Genomic DNA, 18685 nt, shown 5'->3' on the forward strand with positions numbered 1-18685 from the left:
ATATCTTCAGGGATACACCAACCTTGATTTAAGAAGTGAAATTCTGTCCCCACAGAAGCATATGGAAAGTCTTTCCCACATCCTGGCTATATAATTACTACCTAAACATTTGTCTATGACAAACTTTCAGCAAATATGAAGAAATACAGAGGAACCTGGTAATATTTGCTTTGCACATCTCTGTGTTTAGGATCTGCAGTGATGTTATTTGATGAAGTGGTTGATCTCTAGAGCTCTGAGTAATTCTTCATTTCATTACATGTGACCAGAGATAGATTCAAAAGGACATACAAACACACTGTAATCTAGGCAATCAGCAATGATGCTACAGATACCAAAACACAAACCAGCAAATTTACCAGGCTGCAATATCAGTTAATTTGCAAACTGGGAGAAATTAGATTTTCCAACAGAACCTCAAGGCAGAACTGATTCTTTTCCAAGGTGCAAGAATTAACATCCCTATTAGCAGATGAAAATGAGTTGTAGTGGTTTCATGTGTAGTATTATACATGGACTTTTTCTAAGAAATCCATGGAACATAGTCAAGAAATATCTACTGTCAATGCCTTGTATTGACTAAACCAGAGAAAACACCACCTTTGAAAAAAAATATCAGAAAATCTACAAACTAAAACAGTTTAGGAACTACTATTTTAGAAGCCTGTTGCCCTGTTCTTTGCATTAGCAAATTAATTGGACAGATAACCCCTGAAAGAGAAGCTGAGACAAATGGAGGAGAAATTGATGTAAATATAAGAAACTTCAAAAACACCACATAAAAGGATTATGAAAACACAGCATTTGCCCTAAGAATGTTACAATTAAATTAAATTTCATACATTATTTTTCCAAATAATGCTACTGCCTGAATCCATATTTGGGTTACTGATCTAGTGAAGTCTATGGGATTGCTTACTATAAAGTCACAAAGGTATGATATGCTTTCACACCTGCTGGTGCAATGACACTGGGGGCCAGTCTAGTCAGTCCTGCATCTAGCATTGGAAGTGCTGAATTTAAATTCAATATGTCCCATGCTTGGTGGCCCTAGTGACCGTAGTAGGTGGGAGTCTCTCTATGTTTGGAAATGTAGATTACAGCCTTAAATTAGGAGGACAATAGATTAGCAATGAAGGTGTCAATCTGTTGTCCAGAACAACAGAATTGGCAGGTCTAATTCTAAACCTGCAAAGAAAATGCATTTTCGCTGCAATGCCTCTGCCTCAGTTATCTTTTTCCATGTGTTACTTGCACTCATAATCCTCTTTGAAATAATTTTTAGTGTTTTGCAAAGGTTTTGCCCCAGCTCATGGCCTGGAAAGTTACCTAGAATTTGCTACTATATGTCTTGCATTTTAGTTGTTTCCAGACCACAAGAGGAAAATATAACCAAACACAAATCTCCTGTGTGATGTACGTGCTTGTCAGGCAGACAAACAAAGAGAACTTGCTTCAAGTCAGTTGAGACATAAGTTAATGAAGCTTATTTTGATTTTCTGGAAATACTTTTTTCTGTCTTTTGGTGGCAAACACTCCACCCAGCCTGACCAGAACTCGTGCATAGCTTTTGGGGGGCAAATTTACTATTCACCACAAACCTCACCATAACTCTACCCAGTCAAAAAACCTTTATGGAAAGCCTTCATTCTCTCTAATTTTGCTGAGAATTTCCGTATGAAACTGTTTTCAGAGTAACTAAATCAAACCTGAAAGCCATTATAAAACAACCTTTTTTTTTTCTCCCCGCCCCCCCTTCAGAATCAATGCCCAAGGCTTTCTAGAACACATGCAACCCAGTTTGTGATGCAAACTGCAGATTTGCCATGCTCCTGGAAACAGATGTGTGTATAGCCTGGCCTGCCGACCTTGTTCTGTTACTGGAAACAGGTTCTCAGAAGACTTGTACAAGGATGGTGAAACTCAGCTAGGATATAAGCACTGCATATAACTTTTGTGGCTCTATTCAGCAGGACAGATTTTATCCACTATTAGAAACAGTGGATAAACCTAATTTGCTGATTGGCCTTTAAATTTTAGATTATGCACTTGCTTCTAATTCGATTTTCTTAAGATCACTCACTTTAAAACTTACAATTTGCTGAATTTTCCCAATGCGTAGATCAACATTTTTCCTTCTGATTATGGCCTAAACCATTACATTAGTACAGATGTCTGGATTACATATTAGATACTTTGATTTTAGCTTCACCCATGAGAAAAAATAAAATTAAACTTTTAAAATATATCTGTTCCATAAAACCAGCATGGCCTTGTTCTTGAAATTCCTATCTTGGATTCACATGCTCCTCATTACTCAGAAAGTCAGCCAGTAAGCAGAGATACATTCCTCTGCATCTGGGGCCAACTATGCCCTTTTCTGAGGTCTTAGTGTGAATTAAAGTTGAACTAATGGTTGCCCTAACTTAGTGCTGGCAAACGACCATTTCTCCTCCCTGCTCATGGAAGCCAGGCCTTGCGCACTTGTGCAATACAGAGTAGGTCCCATCTGTTTCATCTGTTTGGTCATGCCCATACTTATTAAGGCTGATGGAAAGTCTGCTTTGAGCCTGGCACCATTTGCAGGGATGGTTCACGCTGAGGCTTGTCCAGAGTCTCGCTCAGTGTCTGAGCCCACAGAGCCATGATCTGAAGCGATGGCGCTGAAGCCCTGCTTTGAAATGGACTCAAGCACCACATTTAAACCTGGCACTTAACCAGGGGTTCATTTAGCCCATCTAGGAGCACACTCCTGGCAGGTTTAAAGAGCATAAGGAGGAACACAGTGAATGGAGTATAACAGACTAGCACACTCGTTGCACGTAGGCTGAGGTGGAAGGGGAAACGGTAGCAGCACTTTGCAAACAGGTTAGCTCACAACCCGCACTCATTGCACTATCAGCTCCTGGTTCCAGGGAACTGGGAATACTCGTATTTCAGAACACCTTAACTCACTACCTGTGAGAGTATGCATATGTTGACTCTCACAGGAATGAGACATGATAAAGTGATGCTTCCATTCCCCTCTCAAATCTGGCTTACTCTTTAAATCCACACTGTGCTTATTGGAGTCCCAGCCTCTGGTCTTGAACACTGGCTTAATGCTCCTGGGGAACAAGAGCACAGCTGGTCTACACAGTGATTTAGAGAAAGGTAGGGATCTTTATGTGGGAACAGAAATCTGCTTGTGTGTTAAGTTGTCTGAATAAATATAGGTTTTGCTATTAACTGCAGCACTGAGTATTTATTGGAGGCAATCCACAAAGGATATTGTACAGAGGGCATTATCTTTATATGCAGGAACCTCTGTACGCATTTTCCTGTAGCCAATGTATCATACTTCACTATTAAATGTTGTTCTTAAAAAACTGAGTTGAAAGTTCACCAAAAGGCAAACTTCATAGCACAAGAAAGCATTTTACAAGTTTCCACATGCAGTTTTGCCTTTGCACTTCCACCTGGATCATTTGTATTCCACTCCTTGCTATCTTCAAAACAAAGGCTGTCAGCCGCATCTAATTATCTCATAGTTTTGTGATATACTACAACCACATGGGGGTTAGGACAAAAATAGTGAACTGCCTTATACTCATGGCAGACACTGAAGCAATGGGAAACTTGTGAAATCCTGTAGCATAACAGCGCCACGTAGTAGATCAGCACATGCTGAATTTTGCTCGTGGAAATGTGTGTAAAAGATTATAAATGTTAATTAAACTTGTGATGCAATCAATTCCCTAAACAAATTAATTTTTATTTTCCTAAAATATATTATTTTTGGTTTTCATTGTTTCTTATTTTAAAAGTAGCAATGAATAGAATTATGATGGAAGCTAAATATAATCTAAATGCATGAAGAGCAAAATGTGAAAGTGCCATCAGCAAAGCATTGTCACAAATACACCGATGCTGCATGAGCATGTTAGATGTTAGATCTTTCTCAACTGTGTTTTCTATGGTCCAGAAGAAGATTGGCAACGCTGGTCAGTACAGAGAGCAATTGGTATATGTGTGGTGTTTCATGGTGCAAAAGACTGTTACAAGCCTAAAAGAAAAAGAAGAACCAAGATAAAATAAAATAAAAGATACACTAACAGTTGCAATCAACCATGGCTGCTAAAGTACCTGTTACTGGGTTCCCCCCTATGACAAGGTCTATACACTAACAATACAAACTAAAGCAAGACCTGTAATGGAAAATCTCTCTGAAACTTACTGCTTTATTTCTATGGCTCAGGACATAATGACCAGTTTCTTAAGCAAAATGCATCAAAAGTGATGTTGAAAATTAAAAGAAAAAATGAGGTGTGGGGCAGGATATATGATGATTGAGTCTCTGCTCCAATATTAATTTGTGTTTAGCTTCTAGTTAAAAGCAATGCTCGATGCTTCTGACTAAACACCTGTGGCATTTGGACCACCACTTCACAGAGATGTTTGGCTCGTACTGGTGCCTTAATCCTCATTTCTCCCTGTGAAGAGGATGCTGAGCCCTGGGAATTTGCCTTGTCACAGATTTCAGGAGTTCATGAGACCAGAGACTCCAGAGTTTAAAACAATCTCTCTCCCACACAGACGCACCCCTACATGCACTGCAAGCAACCCAGGACAACTGTGCCAGTTGTCATTTTTGTGCATTCTATAGCTGTACTGCCTGGCTCAACGAGAAAGCCTTCCAGGCAGAGATTGTCCTGGGAACGACAATATGGACTGGCTACACTGCTTACTGCCAGGACTTATGTTCTGGACAGTTAAAAGTCTCTGGGCTTGAAGTGGTGCAGCAGGCACTGGTTGTAAGACAGACTGGATGGGCACCCTCAGGGTCAATCTCCTTTTCCCTGGTCCCTCTCCCGCATCCTCCTCCAAGCCTTGCGTGGGCATGTAGCTGGCTTTTTTCCTCTCTCCCAGCTGTGCCCAGGTACCTTCCCAGACTCTCCTGAGGGGTATCCCAGCCTATCTCAGTTTGCTATTTGCATTAGGACAACATGTGGTGAACGTGTTCCTTTACCTTCTCTACTGCACCACTGAAAATCTAAAGTGTGAGGCATTTCTTGCCATTAGCTAGTTTCCAAGTAATTTTCTGGATGACTATTCAAGGCTAATGAGGTCTGACTTCTTGTTATCAGGTCACTGCAACATTTCTTACCTTGAAAATAGTTCTAGTCTGAACTTGTGATAGTTTCCATAGGCTCCAAACTTTCACGAACATACCTCTCATACTCTGTTTCTCTTTTTCTGTCTCACACATAGATACAAACTCTTAAAGATTAAAGATTTTGAGAAGTATTTAAACAATTAGTTTTTAGCCACCCCAAGAGTGAACATGAAGGCAACCACAAAAAAAGGCAATGAGAAACCAGTACTCTTGTAATCCTTTGCCATCAATGTGTTGATTAAAGGAAATGTTAAACTGTAGGGTATCAACCAAGCCTGTAGAGGATCTATTGGTACAACAAATGAAATAAAAAACAAAAAAAAAAAATAATTAAAATATCTAATTACACTTCGCTTGCATCTTTACTGAATAAGAAATACAAAAGGAAATTTATCTTTGTTGTGGTTCAGATTTCCTCATCCTGCTCAAATCTGTTCTTAATTTAGAAATATGCTGGTTTCTGCTTTCACATTTTCATTAAATGTTGCTTAGACTTCCTGAATCTAAAGGAAGCCTTGAGATTGGCTATGAAAACAAATGTTGCTTGGAACAAAGTGCTGGAGCCACTGGGATACAGAGAACCAAATTCAGACCTTATGCACGGACAAGGAAGCAATCCAAGGGCATGCTGGACCTCTTGTATAGGTCAGAAAGTCATGCTGTGTGAGAGAGATGCTGTGCCCAGGAATAGCAAATTTTCTGTCTCCTTTTCACCTGTGACCCTTCTATTCTTTTTCTCTCCCGGGTGCCTTAGACTTTTCCTCCTTGTGGAAGTCTTATGGGCAGTTTGTTTTTGTTTTTACCATTTCTATCCTTGCTTTGTTTGTATTCCTCTTTCCTCTGTCATTCCTTCCCTTTTACCCTGTTCTCCCATTTCTAACTTCTATCTCTCCTACCTTACTTGTTCTTTCTCTATGACTGCTCCTTCTTCACTCCCATATGTGGTTTTAGCACAGAGCCCTGGCCATCCTCTTCAGTTCCCCTGTGGTCTCTCCGTGATTCTCCTTTCATTCCTCTCCTTTCTCTCTGTTCCTTTGCTTCATTTTCCTTCTCCCTCTCTCTTTTAATTAGTGTTTTTTAAATTGCATATTCTTTTTCTTTCCTTTTCAGCACCTCATCCTTCATATATTTTGTCTTGCAAAATTTTTCTTGAAACCTATATAAAGTAGCAACAATACCATTCAGGCTCCTGGAATAACAGAAAGAGATGGGCTAGAGAACAAGTTTCCTCCTTCAATGCTGAGCATTCAACACAGAGAAATATACTCAGAATGAGAGAAGTACACCTCCCATCTGCAGAGCATTAAAGAGCTGACATGCACAGACACTGCTCCATCATACAGTGCTGAGCAGAAAGAGGAATTGTTAGATGGGAGTTAACTGAGCACATGCATCTGTTGAGGGGTCACAGGATTTTTCAAATACTCCTTACCCAAGACCACTGACTTCCACTCAGATGAATCATGATGTTGTCTCACTCTGAGTGTGGATTTGATGGATTAAAAAGCAAGAAGTTAGAGTTTGTCATTGATGATACGGGGCAAGAGTTTTCAGCGGATCACAGTCCACCAGGGTAAAAAACCTGAGCTATAGAGTAATATCCTGTAATTTACAGCATCTGTCATCGTGGGTTTTCTTGTGTTTTTTTCTGGGTCTTGGTTCCACTAGTGTCCTAGGCTAGGGGTCTCAGAAGACTGAACCCAAGCTGTGGGTTCAGGAAGACTACCTGGGGACCTACCTGACAACAGAGCCAGAGGTGCTCCTCATGTATTGGTCAAAGTGGGGTTTGACACGTATCAGACTTTGAATGGTAAAAGAGATATGCTAGGATATTATTTCAGGTTTGAGAATGTTTGCATTCAGTCCCATGGCAGGATTGTTTTGCAAGCTGGAAAAGTTCTGCAGGTCACTAATTCACAGAGCTTCAACTGTGTTGCATAGATACAAATTAGTATAAATACTCTTATTCATATTAGAATTTTATTCATGTTCTGTGTGCATACAGTGCTAAATCCATTAGTTCATCAGGCTCCAGTCCTGTTAAATGAAAATGTAGCATTTCTTTGCCTCATACAGGGATAGCAAGGTACCCAAAGACTGTAAAATGACACTTAGATGAAGCATGACAAATTAATGTTTGGAAACCTAAATTCTTTCAAACAAATATGATGTTTAAAAATCTTGGGGAAAGAGCAAAGATGCTGCTACCTTTCACAATATCTAATGTGGGGATAAAAGTGGTGTCAAAATGCCCCTTTTCAGTGTTTACACTTCATGCTTTTTAGATAACGGAAAAGAAGTTTCGACATAAAAATAACCACTAAACCAAAAAATATTTTTTAAAGTGAAATTTCATGGAAACCCTCAATCACATTAAATCAATCAGTCATGGTTTAGCGAAAGCAATGTTTCTTAATAGAAACTTCATTCAGCTTTTTTTTTTTTTTTGCGCCCCCTCCCCCCCCCGACTGACTACTTGGGATATAGGCATCTTCATGCATGTTCTTCAGGTACTGAGTGGCCTTTATAAATCTCTATAAACATCTATTTGTGGTGTAGTACAAAAGTGCAGCATTCCACCTACGATCCCATAGACTAATCTTTTATGAGTGATTTTCTCTATTTAACCAAGAATTGATTCCATGCCTGTGCAAAGAATAATTCCGTATTTGATAAGAAGGAAGCAACCTTATGCATTGAATTGATGTCAAGAGTAAAGAGCATTTCTAGAGAAAGGATGACCCAGATGGCTGTATTTTATGGAAAAGATTGTTCACATGCACAGAATGGACTCTCATTTCACTATCTCTCCTTCCAACAGGCTTTGTATTCCAGCAGTGACATTAGTCAGAGAACAGTGTATGATGAAATAGGGAAGGTAGATACAGGAAAGGCAAAATATTGCCTATATTTTCATTGTTAATCCAGATAAAAACCAGATTGACTTCTCTCCCTGTCACACCCCCCCTCATTGGATGTCCTGGAGAAATGTGTTCTGAATGCTTTCCACATGAGCTTTTGTTTAAAGAAAAGAGGAAAAAACACCCCACGTATTATTTATGCTTTTTAAACAAAGGACATATTTTCACTTATAAAACTTGAACTGAAACAATTAAATGGGGCAAAGAGTACAGTTCGTATCAGTAATTTACTATAATAATTCTAATGTTTAGACATCAATAAACTTACTTGGTTGTTGTTTAATGTCAAAGTAATTACTCCAAAATTACATCAAGTTGCCATCCTAAAGAAAAGAAATGTAATAAACCTTTCATTTTCTGCATTAAAGTCTCTTTCACACTAGTTTCAATAACCTAGTTATATAATATGCTAGTGTAAATATTTAAAAGGGACAATTAAATTATCTTTGCCATGGAAGATTACTTAAACTATATTAATCCATCTTTTATTACTAAAATAAAGGAAAATATTAATTAAATCTATCATATCTTAGACACACTTAAATGTTTTTGATGATGTAATCTATATTTTTGTTTCTCCTTCCAGCTTTCTAGGAATGCCTGCTTACTCCATTAGCCTATGGCACTTGTGACAGGTAAAATCCTGGTCAAAATGAGAAAAGCACAGTGTATTCCTTTGTTATAGGCGGTAGAGTGTTTAGCTTGAGCCTTCTCCCTTATTCTCATACGGACTGATGCTTCTCTTATTATCTGAAATTACATTAGCAAGAAAATTTGTCATTTCGAGCAATCATCTAGGTCCCTATTCTGCAAAAGGAGTATCTGAAAGCTAGGCATTTTGTTAGGCTGTGACAAGACTGAGAAACAAGTGATTCTGCTAAAACGGCAACTATGAAATTGGCCTACTTCTAGGGCTGGAAATAAAATGTGAAAGTTGTCCAAAGTGTTGACAAAACTTGGAACATTGCTTACTGTGTGGCCTGTTGACTAATGGACGTTGCAACAAGCTGGAAAAATCATTGAACACATACACAATTTTTAAAGTTAATAGGCTTCTACTTACAACTTCATAAAAACTCTAAATAAATTTGTTCAAAAATAGCTGGAACTAGAACAAATATTGGTCAATGAGAAGCAGAATATATGTTGTGCTTTTAATAAGAACAGAACTAAAATTGAAACTAAATTGTTGCACATGGAATAGGATAAAAACTAGAACTAATTAATTACTGTGGAACTAAATGAACACTGGTACTGTAGCTTGAGCCTAAGGGCCTATGCACATGGATTCCTTCTGGTATCAAGGCTGTGCTTGGTTAAAACTAGAAGCGCCTATTTTGAGAAAGCAGTGGTATGAATAAGGCATGAATGACCATAGGAGAGAATTCAATAAAGGGGCAAGGGAAGATGAGAAGATGGACATAATGTAAAGTCATGAGTTTTCTTGTAAACTCAACGGAGTGGTGAAGTCATAACTGTGTGTACTTGCTTCCAAACATGGCTATCTGTGTTGCAGAAGAAAATCCACCAGCATGGTTTGATAACATATTGATCTTTAATCTATTAAGAGGACTAAATTAAAAGTTTAACAGTATAAAAGAATAACAAATACTTTTTAAAACAAAAATAAAAGATAACACTCATTTGCATCTTGGTTCCTCCTGCTGCCAAAGCTTAGAGTACACAATTTCTGGGGTACAATTCCATTGCATACAGTATTTCCTATCACTTCAGCATATGTTGAAATTGAAATGAACATTTAAATTTGCAAAAAAGCTTTTCTAGGTACAAGCTCAAGCCAGGGTGCTATTATGATTACCTAGTCACATGTCAGATCCCACACATTATTTAAATAAACCAGAATGAAATCACTGCTTGTTGCAACATTCCTGCTGTTTCATGTCAGCTCCTAGATGCCAGCAGTCCACCTACCACTGCGTCAATCAACCCAGCTGCTTGTAACTCACAGTTGTTAAAGAGCTGGACCTTTTTCACTTGGGTCCCCTGCTCTAAATTCATATCCTCAAGTTCTCATTCCCCTCAGGCACACACACCAAAAAGTATTGGGGGGAAAAATGACAGAGAAGGTACGAAAACTTCTGAGAACTTCTTTCAGACAACAAGGAAAAAGCCTCAGGCAGGGGTGATGTTAGTAGTCCCTCCTGATGGCAACTGTTCATCATTTGTTCAGCTTTACCTCTAGTGGACCCCAAGGCAAACCAAAGAGTTGATGGGGGCAGCCAGGTGTGGAGAAAGAAAAGGTTGAACAACCTGTTTAGCCTTCCCTGCCTCTTTATAGTTAGATTTACAGTTCTGACCCATATAAACTCTGCTCCTGCTTTGCGCTGACCACAGAAACATGCTTGGAAGCCCAGGCTGAACCAGACTGGAGTGACATTACAATCCACCTTCTCCTTATTGGTTTGCCGTATTAATAACACAAGTGAAAACAAACAGGGAAAAAAATACTACCAAAACTTATAATGGAAGGCACCTCAAAAATGGATACAATTTTCTACAAGTATCCCAAGTGCAGAAAAACTGTTTTGAATCCATTAGTGGTTGCATTCTCATTGCATGATCTTTGGAAAGCATCATAATAACAATAAATCCAAAATGAAATAAAATATTGCCAACAATGAAAAATCTGTTCTGTTAAAAACTGCAAACCCAAGTAAACAGCAATTTACACACTTTCCTCAGTCCTGCAAACCTGAAACATCCAACACTGCTTGGACACAATTAAGAGTACAGTAGACTTTTCAGCATAACTCTACTTAAATGACAGTATTGATTAAGAAAAACAAGGGATACTATTGAAACCAGAATACATAGAATCAGGTTTCTATGCTACTGTTTGCCAAAAAGCTATTTTTTAAAAAGTGGTTTAAATGCAAACTTTTACATCTCCAACACGTTTTACATATTTCAGAAAACAAAAGAATACACATACATTGTATGTGATAATTTTTCAAAACTAGCCATTACATTTTCACAGATTAAAAAAAAAGTCTGTTTAAATATTTCATTTCTACAAAGTGAATTTACATTTTTAAGTACAAAGTGCAAATACTACAGTTGTTTTTATTGCCTTTTGGTGAGGAAATCTCCCACATGTCAGAGATCTGCCTTGAATCAATAAGGTGTTCACCCTTGCTTCTTAGAAACTTGCTGAAAGGAAGTTTGAAAAAATTTGCATTATTAATGATGTTTTCAAGTAGTCAGGTATAAACATGTATCTGTATGTTCAGCAGCGTCCACATACCACTATCAGAACAAGAGTTCTGCAGAAATATAGAGAGAGAATAAAAAAACCCTGCCCTGTAGTCCTTCATGGCATCAACATCTTTACTATTCCTTACCTATGGACTCTTTAAATCTATACCTGTCAAACACACAGTTTTAGCACCTGCCTGGGCAAGTCCCTGGTGCAATATACCTTTCTATGGCATGTGATGTATAAGGAATGGGCTACTGGCCAAAGTCTTATGAAAAATCTATAGTTTCCTTGTAAACTTTTTGCTAGGCTGCAAAAGGTCCTCTGGGTCTCATTGAGAGTGTGTGTGCATGTATGTGTATGTTTGTTGGACGGGGTGGAGCTGAGCAAGGCTGCCAGCTGACCTGGCCACTAACCCAGTTCTGTCAGATCCATCACGTATTTGACCTCTTTTAGAGTGACCACAGCTGAGACTCAGTTAGCATATTACTATAGGTATCTATATGTCCTTTCTTTCAGTAAGATTGTATGTGCGTGTAGACATACAGATGTGCAGATATGTAAAAAAATTAATAATATTTAGGAATACATGCCGAAATACACACAAACATGCATATAACTGAACTGCCACAGGAAACTAGTAGAAAATGAACTCTTGAGTGCCCATCTCCTAAATTATGCAAATCTGATAACTCCATCTTCGTAGGGTGGTTTCTTCTGAGTGGCTCCTGCCCAGCCCAGTTGCTTTTCAATAACTTCCTTTCAAGTTAAAACTTTCATGATGAAAGCCACCTTCTGCATTTGCAGCCTTGTATTGTTCGAGTACGAAACTGCCAACAGATGGTTTGCTGAGCCAGCCTTAATTCAAGGCTATCATTTGTCAGCAACAGCTTTTAAAATAATTGGTGCTGAGTCAGCAAAATTATTGAACAAAATTAAAAAACATGGACGCTCTAGCACACTTTTATTACACATTCTGCAAGTCAGGATCAGATTTCAAGAAAGGGGAGAGGGCTTGTCATGCTTCAAGTGTAATGCACGTGTGCCAGTAATTGCCATTATATAATTAAAATAACCCTTTTGAATGTTTTTGAGTTCCGACGGGATAATTGTTTTCAGGCTGCCTTGTTTAAAGCATAAGTGATTTGTGGGGGGAACTTGAAAAGTTAAGACCACAAACATTTGTTTAAACAAACAGAAACTTATCACATCCCTCTAGCTGTGAGAATATTTTATGTTCCATCAAAGGTATGTAGGAGGTCTCTCATAGAACCCACAACCAATGTTGAGCTTGCCTTAGGAACTGTGAACCTAACATCAAACAAATCAGAGATAAAGCAATTAACAAATTGACTGGCAACAATGAGAAGAAGATTTCTCTTGGCTTGTGGGCAGGTTCACCCTGGGTTCAGTTTTTAACAAATTAATCTAGGTTTCTGATAGATAGGAAGACATTACCCACAACTATGGTTTTGGGATATTTTTAGCCAAATTGCTATTTTCCCAGGTGCAGGTTACTTGAGTTTTCTTATAATAAGTCTGTATAAATATTTTTTTTAAAAAAAATCATCATTTACTGATGCTTTTGTGGGCACTAATCATTTATTTCCTCTAATTAATACAAAAGTGAGGCAGGAATGGTATGAAAATGATTCTTTTACTAGACCATTCAATAGCTGGAAGACTCACAAGTCCTTCTTCAGACCCATGCAAAAGTGCTAGGAAGTTGTGCCGATGTACAGAAAACTGCATCTTTAGGATTAGTAAACAAAAATAGACGCACACAAATGAGAAACCTTCTTAAAACTTTTTTTCAATCTTTTTTCCTGGGCTTCCACTTGAGCCCTTGACTTAAAAACTCTGCTTTTTGTGCCTTTTGTAGCTCTGAATGCCTTGAGTAGTCAAAACTCCACAAATGACACACACTGCTGTTATTGGGAAAAACAAAATAAAGTCTTTGTAGAAAATTAATGCAAAAAGAGATCATGTATTATGTTGCCAGGGCATTTGACAATTGCTACAACCATTCTGTAGACCTAATCAATTTTAGTTTTAAAACACATCAGCAGATTGATGCAAATCCTAGTTCTCCAGCATCACTTTGCTCAGCCAGCAAAGGAATTTGCAAGTGACAGCTTTTTTCTCTACACTAAGATTTTAAAAGGTGTTTAAAGCCACCATATAATATGGGGGTTGTGAAATGTATAGATTTTCATAGAGCATGGGAAATGCATGGCTTTGTTCACAAAGTGTAATTGCATTCAGTATGTTTGTGTCTATCATATGACACACAAGAAAGTTAACGAAATTCTGTTAAAGGAAAAGGTAAATGAAAATAAAGCAGTGCACATTTAAAAGTGTATGGGAATGCTGTCATTCAGGAATACAGAAGACTTATACGAGGGCTCAATTACTTTCATCCAATTATGACTAACATACATGCCACTTTACTAGGAACATCCGCATGCAGGCCTACTTCACTTTGCATTTATGCACATTTACTCTGCACCTGTCGTTGACTGATTCAGCTTTCCTTAGAACTTAAGTCAAAATTTGTTAATCGAGATGCTGTTCTACATTTTCCTGGCAAGTCTGCAGAATGACAGATGAATGCAGTTTGAAGATGTAGTGATAACTGCTAAAACCCCCAGAAGTTCAGCTGGGCAAGGCAGGAATGGAGATCTTTCCTCACTACTCACCTGCCTGCTGGATGAAGTGCTCTCAGTGTTGGTTTTAGGGGCTGCTAAAAGAGGGAAAAGAAAACATTATAAATATCGCTCCTAAGTTATATGTACCATCCCCAAGAATTGAAGCCTTCATTCTGAAAAGGTATTTTTAGAGCAGGGTAACTACTTTCAATAAATGAGATAAAACTTTACATATCTTTCATTGAAACATCCACTCTTTCTCTCCTCAATACAGGTGTTGCTTCTTTCATGGAGTTATATGAAAGCTGAATGACAGCATTGCTTGACAGTTAATATGTGACATTTGCTTAGGACAGATTGCATCTAGTCAGTGTTGAGCATTTCCAACTTATCAAATCTTTAGTAGTAAATACAGCCTACTATCCCTGGTGGGAAAGAAGCATGGACAAGCAGACTGTCTGGAAAGCATTCACTTTGTTTAAATATATTGCACAGGAACAGCTCTACAAGCCAAAGACATTGTTTGCATTTAATCTGTAAAACAACATGGTTATCACTGCTTTTTAAGTTTCTTAGTGGCAAAGCCCAAGACAGTGCTCTAAATGTGGGAAAAAAAACCCCACAGCTACATGAGTCTGCTGGCCCATTCAACTCCACAAGCAAATCTGAGAGGCTAGGGAGGTACTCACTCTCTGATTTCCATCTCAGTTTTCTAGTCAGTCAAGCTGTACTGGGACAAAGTGGAACAAAATGGGACCTTGAAAAACACTGCAGTAACTAGCATTCCCCTGAGAAAGTATGTTTTGCAGCTGTCTGACTTTTACATTGCTTCCAGTGGCTCTCACAAGACAACTGGGACTCACACAGAATGATGCAGAGCCACCTCCTTATCTCATCTCTCACACCTCAGGTGATGGGGTCTCACCTATTCCTAGAAACATAACTCTAGCCATAGCAAAGTGGCAATTGATTTATTTTGTGCAAGTGAAAGGATTATCAGAAAGGAAATTTTAATTGTCAAACAGGAGAAACAAAAGAGAATGCTGATATTCCAACAAAAGCCAATTTTACTGTCTTGTCTTTAAAAGTATGTATTTCTAGGAAAGCAATCAAATGATTTGGTTTAGAATTTTTTTCCAACCGGTTGCCACTAGTTTTTTAATGCAAAAGTTCTGAGGTATTTTTTCTTTTAAAAAAAAAATGCATGTTCTTATTCTTGAATACAGTCTATTAAAAATCTCCAGTGATGGTGAATGTAATTTTTACTTCAGCTAGATCTATGTGTGTTCTTCATATAATTTCATGCATCTTACAACTTCCTTTTCCAAAACAGGTAGTTTATTGTAATCTTTGTTTTTTCAATGGAATGAGCACAAGGAAAACTGGGGTTTGATTTCAGTCTTGCTATAGCTTTCCTTTATGTCTTGGGGCAATGATTTTGAACCCAAATTTAATCTACAATAAGAGACCAAGGAGTGTCAGCTGCAGCAGGACAGAAGTGTCTTGAAATGGATGCTAACATATGAAGTGACCATAATGGCCTTCACTTTAAAACACTAGTTGCCAAATAGTGTAAATGAAAAAGTTATTTTTCAGTATCCACATCTACAGCATAAAGGTAACAATCATCCACATTCATATACATTTTTTTACTTTCATCACCTAAGTGAAAATTGCAAGGTGTTATTATATAGGTCCACAAAACCCAGAAGAAAAACCCCTGGATTTGATATATTTGTTTTGAGAGATCTGTGTCTGTGAGCCACAGACATTTTACTTTATTAGTACAATGTAAAGCTGTTCCATCTTTCTGCAGTATTCCCTTTCTAGACGCGAATACATCCAATTTTGTGGAAACTGTTTTATTTCTGACCGCATTTCCCACTGGACTTGCTTTTCATTTCCTATGACACCTTTGTTTTACTGCCCTGACTTCATCTGAAGGTCCCAGACAAACAAAACAATTTGTGTTCTACAACTTCTTACAGTAATGGGATCTGCTGTTGTTGTTTACAATTAAGGTTTTCTAAATCCTTCCTCATTTTAGGAATTGTGTGATTGAATTCTGCAGGGACCATTACACGCTGTAGTTAGTCATTCCCCTTTCTACCAGTTTGGCAGCAAGGTAAGGTGGCTGTGTACCAGCAGCTGTTCCACCTGTTTGGCAGATGACCACATTCCTCACTGTATCTCTAACCACATTTGAGAAGTGAGAAGTCATTAGAAAGTTCAATAATGTTCTTCCTTCCCAGCAGGAATCCAAAAAAGCACAGGTGTGATACTTCCACTCATTCAGGACATAGTACTGTAGTAACATTAAAATGACTTTTTGATGAATGTTAATGTTATTGTATCTTCTTAGGTTTCCTACTGTAATACATTTAATGGTCAGAATAAATGGGAAGTTTTTGATTCTTTTGAAGCAAAGTGATGATCTGCCTACACAGAAGCAGCTTTCCTGCCATCTGTCCTAAGCAACAGCTGCATTAGCTACAGACAGGTGTATTGTTTTATTTTGTATACTTCTGGCATATACAAATATCAGACTTCATCATCTTTGAAGAATCTAGCGAAAAGAATAGTTAGAAAAGGCTCTTACTATGGCGTTTCTTTGTTTCTGCTTTACCTTCTTCTTTTGTTACTCCCAAGCAGCCCATTAATTCCTGAACTGACAAGGATTTATCATTGTTTACATCACAGTACTCCACAAACTTCTTCACACATTTTTTGGGTTTTGATTTCTTTCTTAGGAATCTCTTAAATGGCTTGATTTCTTTCTTGCCAATGTCACCACTGGAATTTTTATCTAGCTGTTTGAAATACCAATGGACCACTCTCTCTTCCAGAGTGTGATTTGGATCAGGCTCTGAAACCCTGAAACAGAAAAAAAGAATTTAGTCTCCATCCTGATACGTAAACCTCAGTTTCTACCTTTATTTCAGAATAGTTAAATCACTGTCAGATACTTTGTTACATAAACCTCTCTGCTTTTGGACAATAGCTTCTTGTAGCAAATGCCTCTTTTTTTTCTCTTTGGACAACTGTATCCTAAATTTTACACTAAGAGCTGGAATCTGCTCTTAGGTAAGCCTCTGAAACTGTGTTGAGGTCAGCACCATGCTCAGAAAATAGTGCTTTCCCCTTTCATTTCCTGAAACAGAGAAAAGTGAAGAGAGAAATAAAAGAGAAGACAGTTTCATAGATCGCAGACACATTAAAACATGTAATATACCCAAATGAAGTAGGTCAACAGTCAGCATCACCAAATACCTAGGCTCCAATTGCAACCCACGATGGATGCTTTTAGAGATAAAATACCTAAATGTATTGAATTACTGGGTAAGTTATAACAATAAATGTCACCTCTTCCTCAGATGGTGAGCAACTGACCTGCAGACACACAAAGTTTGACAGCATGTACGCATTTTTATTTCTATCTGTGACTGTTCGTTTTACAAGCAACTAGGCAAAATATGAATTGGGAAGGTAGCACACATTCATTAAGTAAAGCATCAGAGGAGAACAAAGACTGAGACACATTGTACCAGCAGCTATAGATAAACTTTAAGCTCTGCTGCTGCTGAGAAATCAGCTATCAAGTGCATCTCTTAAGTGGACATAGTCCAGTGGTTACCATGAAGAACAGTTATCACCGTGGTAACTTTGAAGTAAACTCTCCCATATAAGTTCTTGGCAATTTACCCTTTGTGAAGGCAGAAGAATTACTTCTCAAAGCCCTCAACAATTCATTCATCACTGCAAGAATCCTTTTAAAGACACACTAAAAGGATCTGGAACCTACCGGCTAGAAGACAATGATGGATCAGAGACTGCATGCACCATATCTGTAGACAATGCATCCAAAACACTAGTCAGAAACTCATTCTTCTTGGCCCCAGGACAACCTAGAAAACGAGAATTTTTTTTTCTTTTCTTGTTTCCTTTTTTTACAAAATCTGAATTCTAACAATAGTTCAAACTTAATGTGACTCCCTTGTACACAAACGCTCGCAAATTGTGGACAAGTTCATAACATAATTCAAAGACAAGCATCTAAAGTCAAGTACATATCTGTATCATAGAGCAGGAATAGAGAAACATACTTCTGAATTCCACCAACTGAGAACCTGGTTTGCATACCACAGGTGCTTTTCTTTCAATTTTGTCCATTATTTTTCCTTCTTCAAGGTATTGTTTTCTATGGGTGTCACATTTTGAAAGGTAAAGCTTTGAAATTACAAAATACATGACACAGACCACTTGAAACACGGACTAGAAGCCCATAGCAGAACACTTCTTTCAGATTTCCACTTTTGCTCCTCTGAACTACCATTGGCTTTCTCAAGACACATTCTCCCAGTGCATTGGTCTTCCTCTCTGTAAAATGACAGTCAACTCCTTGCCCTTTTCACTTTTTTCTTGGACAGGGGTTAACTCTCATTATATGGCACCTAGCCCAATTGGATCCTGCTAAGTTAGTACGTTGGTTCATACTGTGACATCCTATGGTGATGCCAGATCATCCTCATAACTACATTCCTTATGCCACAAAGTTCTTCTCTGAAGGAAACGGACAGCACATTTCAGACACATAATACATCAGATAAACATATACTGAAAGATCCATTCTTAGAGCAGTGCAGCTTGAGCAGATAAATTCATCTGACAAGCACATGGATGTTGACACATGGAGGTTTGCTTATACAATACACCTGCTTCCTCCTCTCTTCCCTAAAGCCCTAAG

The 18685-nt window shown here is 38.1% G+C and overlaps 1 protein-coding gene across 7 annotated transcripts in view; it reads right to left on the bottom strand.

The window, feature by feature from the left end:
- Nucleotides 1–9612: 9612 nt before the first annotated feature.
- The window catches only part of SMOC2 (SPARC related modular calcium binding 2), a 150001-nt gene continuing 140928 nt past the window's right edge, over nt 9613–18685 (bottom strand). For 2 of the 7 annotated variants that reach the window (XM_040598447.1, XM_040598450.1), the window contains exons 10-13: nt 17744–17846; nt 16568–16815; nt 13993–14033; nt 9613–11247 (exon numbers count right to left, since the gene is read on the bottom strand). In XM_040598447.1, coding sequence (XP_040454381.1) covers nt 11224–11247; nt 13993–14033; nt 16568–16815; nt 17744–17846 — 416 coding nt within the window. In that variant the 3' untranslated portion in view covers nt 9613–11223. Of the gene's footprint in view, nt 11248–13992; nt 14037–16540; nt 16816–17743; nt 17847–18685 lie in introns of all 7 variants that reach the window. The other 5 variants (XM_040598444.1, XM_040598449.1, XM_040598443.1 and 2 more) reach the window with 3 other exon arrangements.

Source organism: Falco naumanni, chromosome 6 (genome assembly GCF_017639655.2).
Source record: "Falco naumanni isolate bFalNau1 chromosome 6, bFalNau1.pat, whole genome shotgun sequence".
Taxonomy (NCBI): Eukaryota; Metazoa; Chordata; class Aves; order Falconiformes; family Falconidae; genus Falco; species Falco naumanni.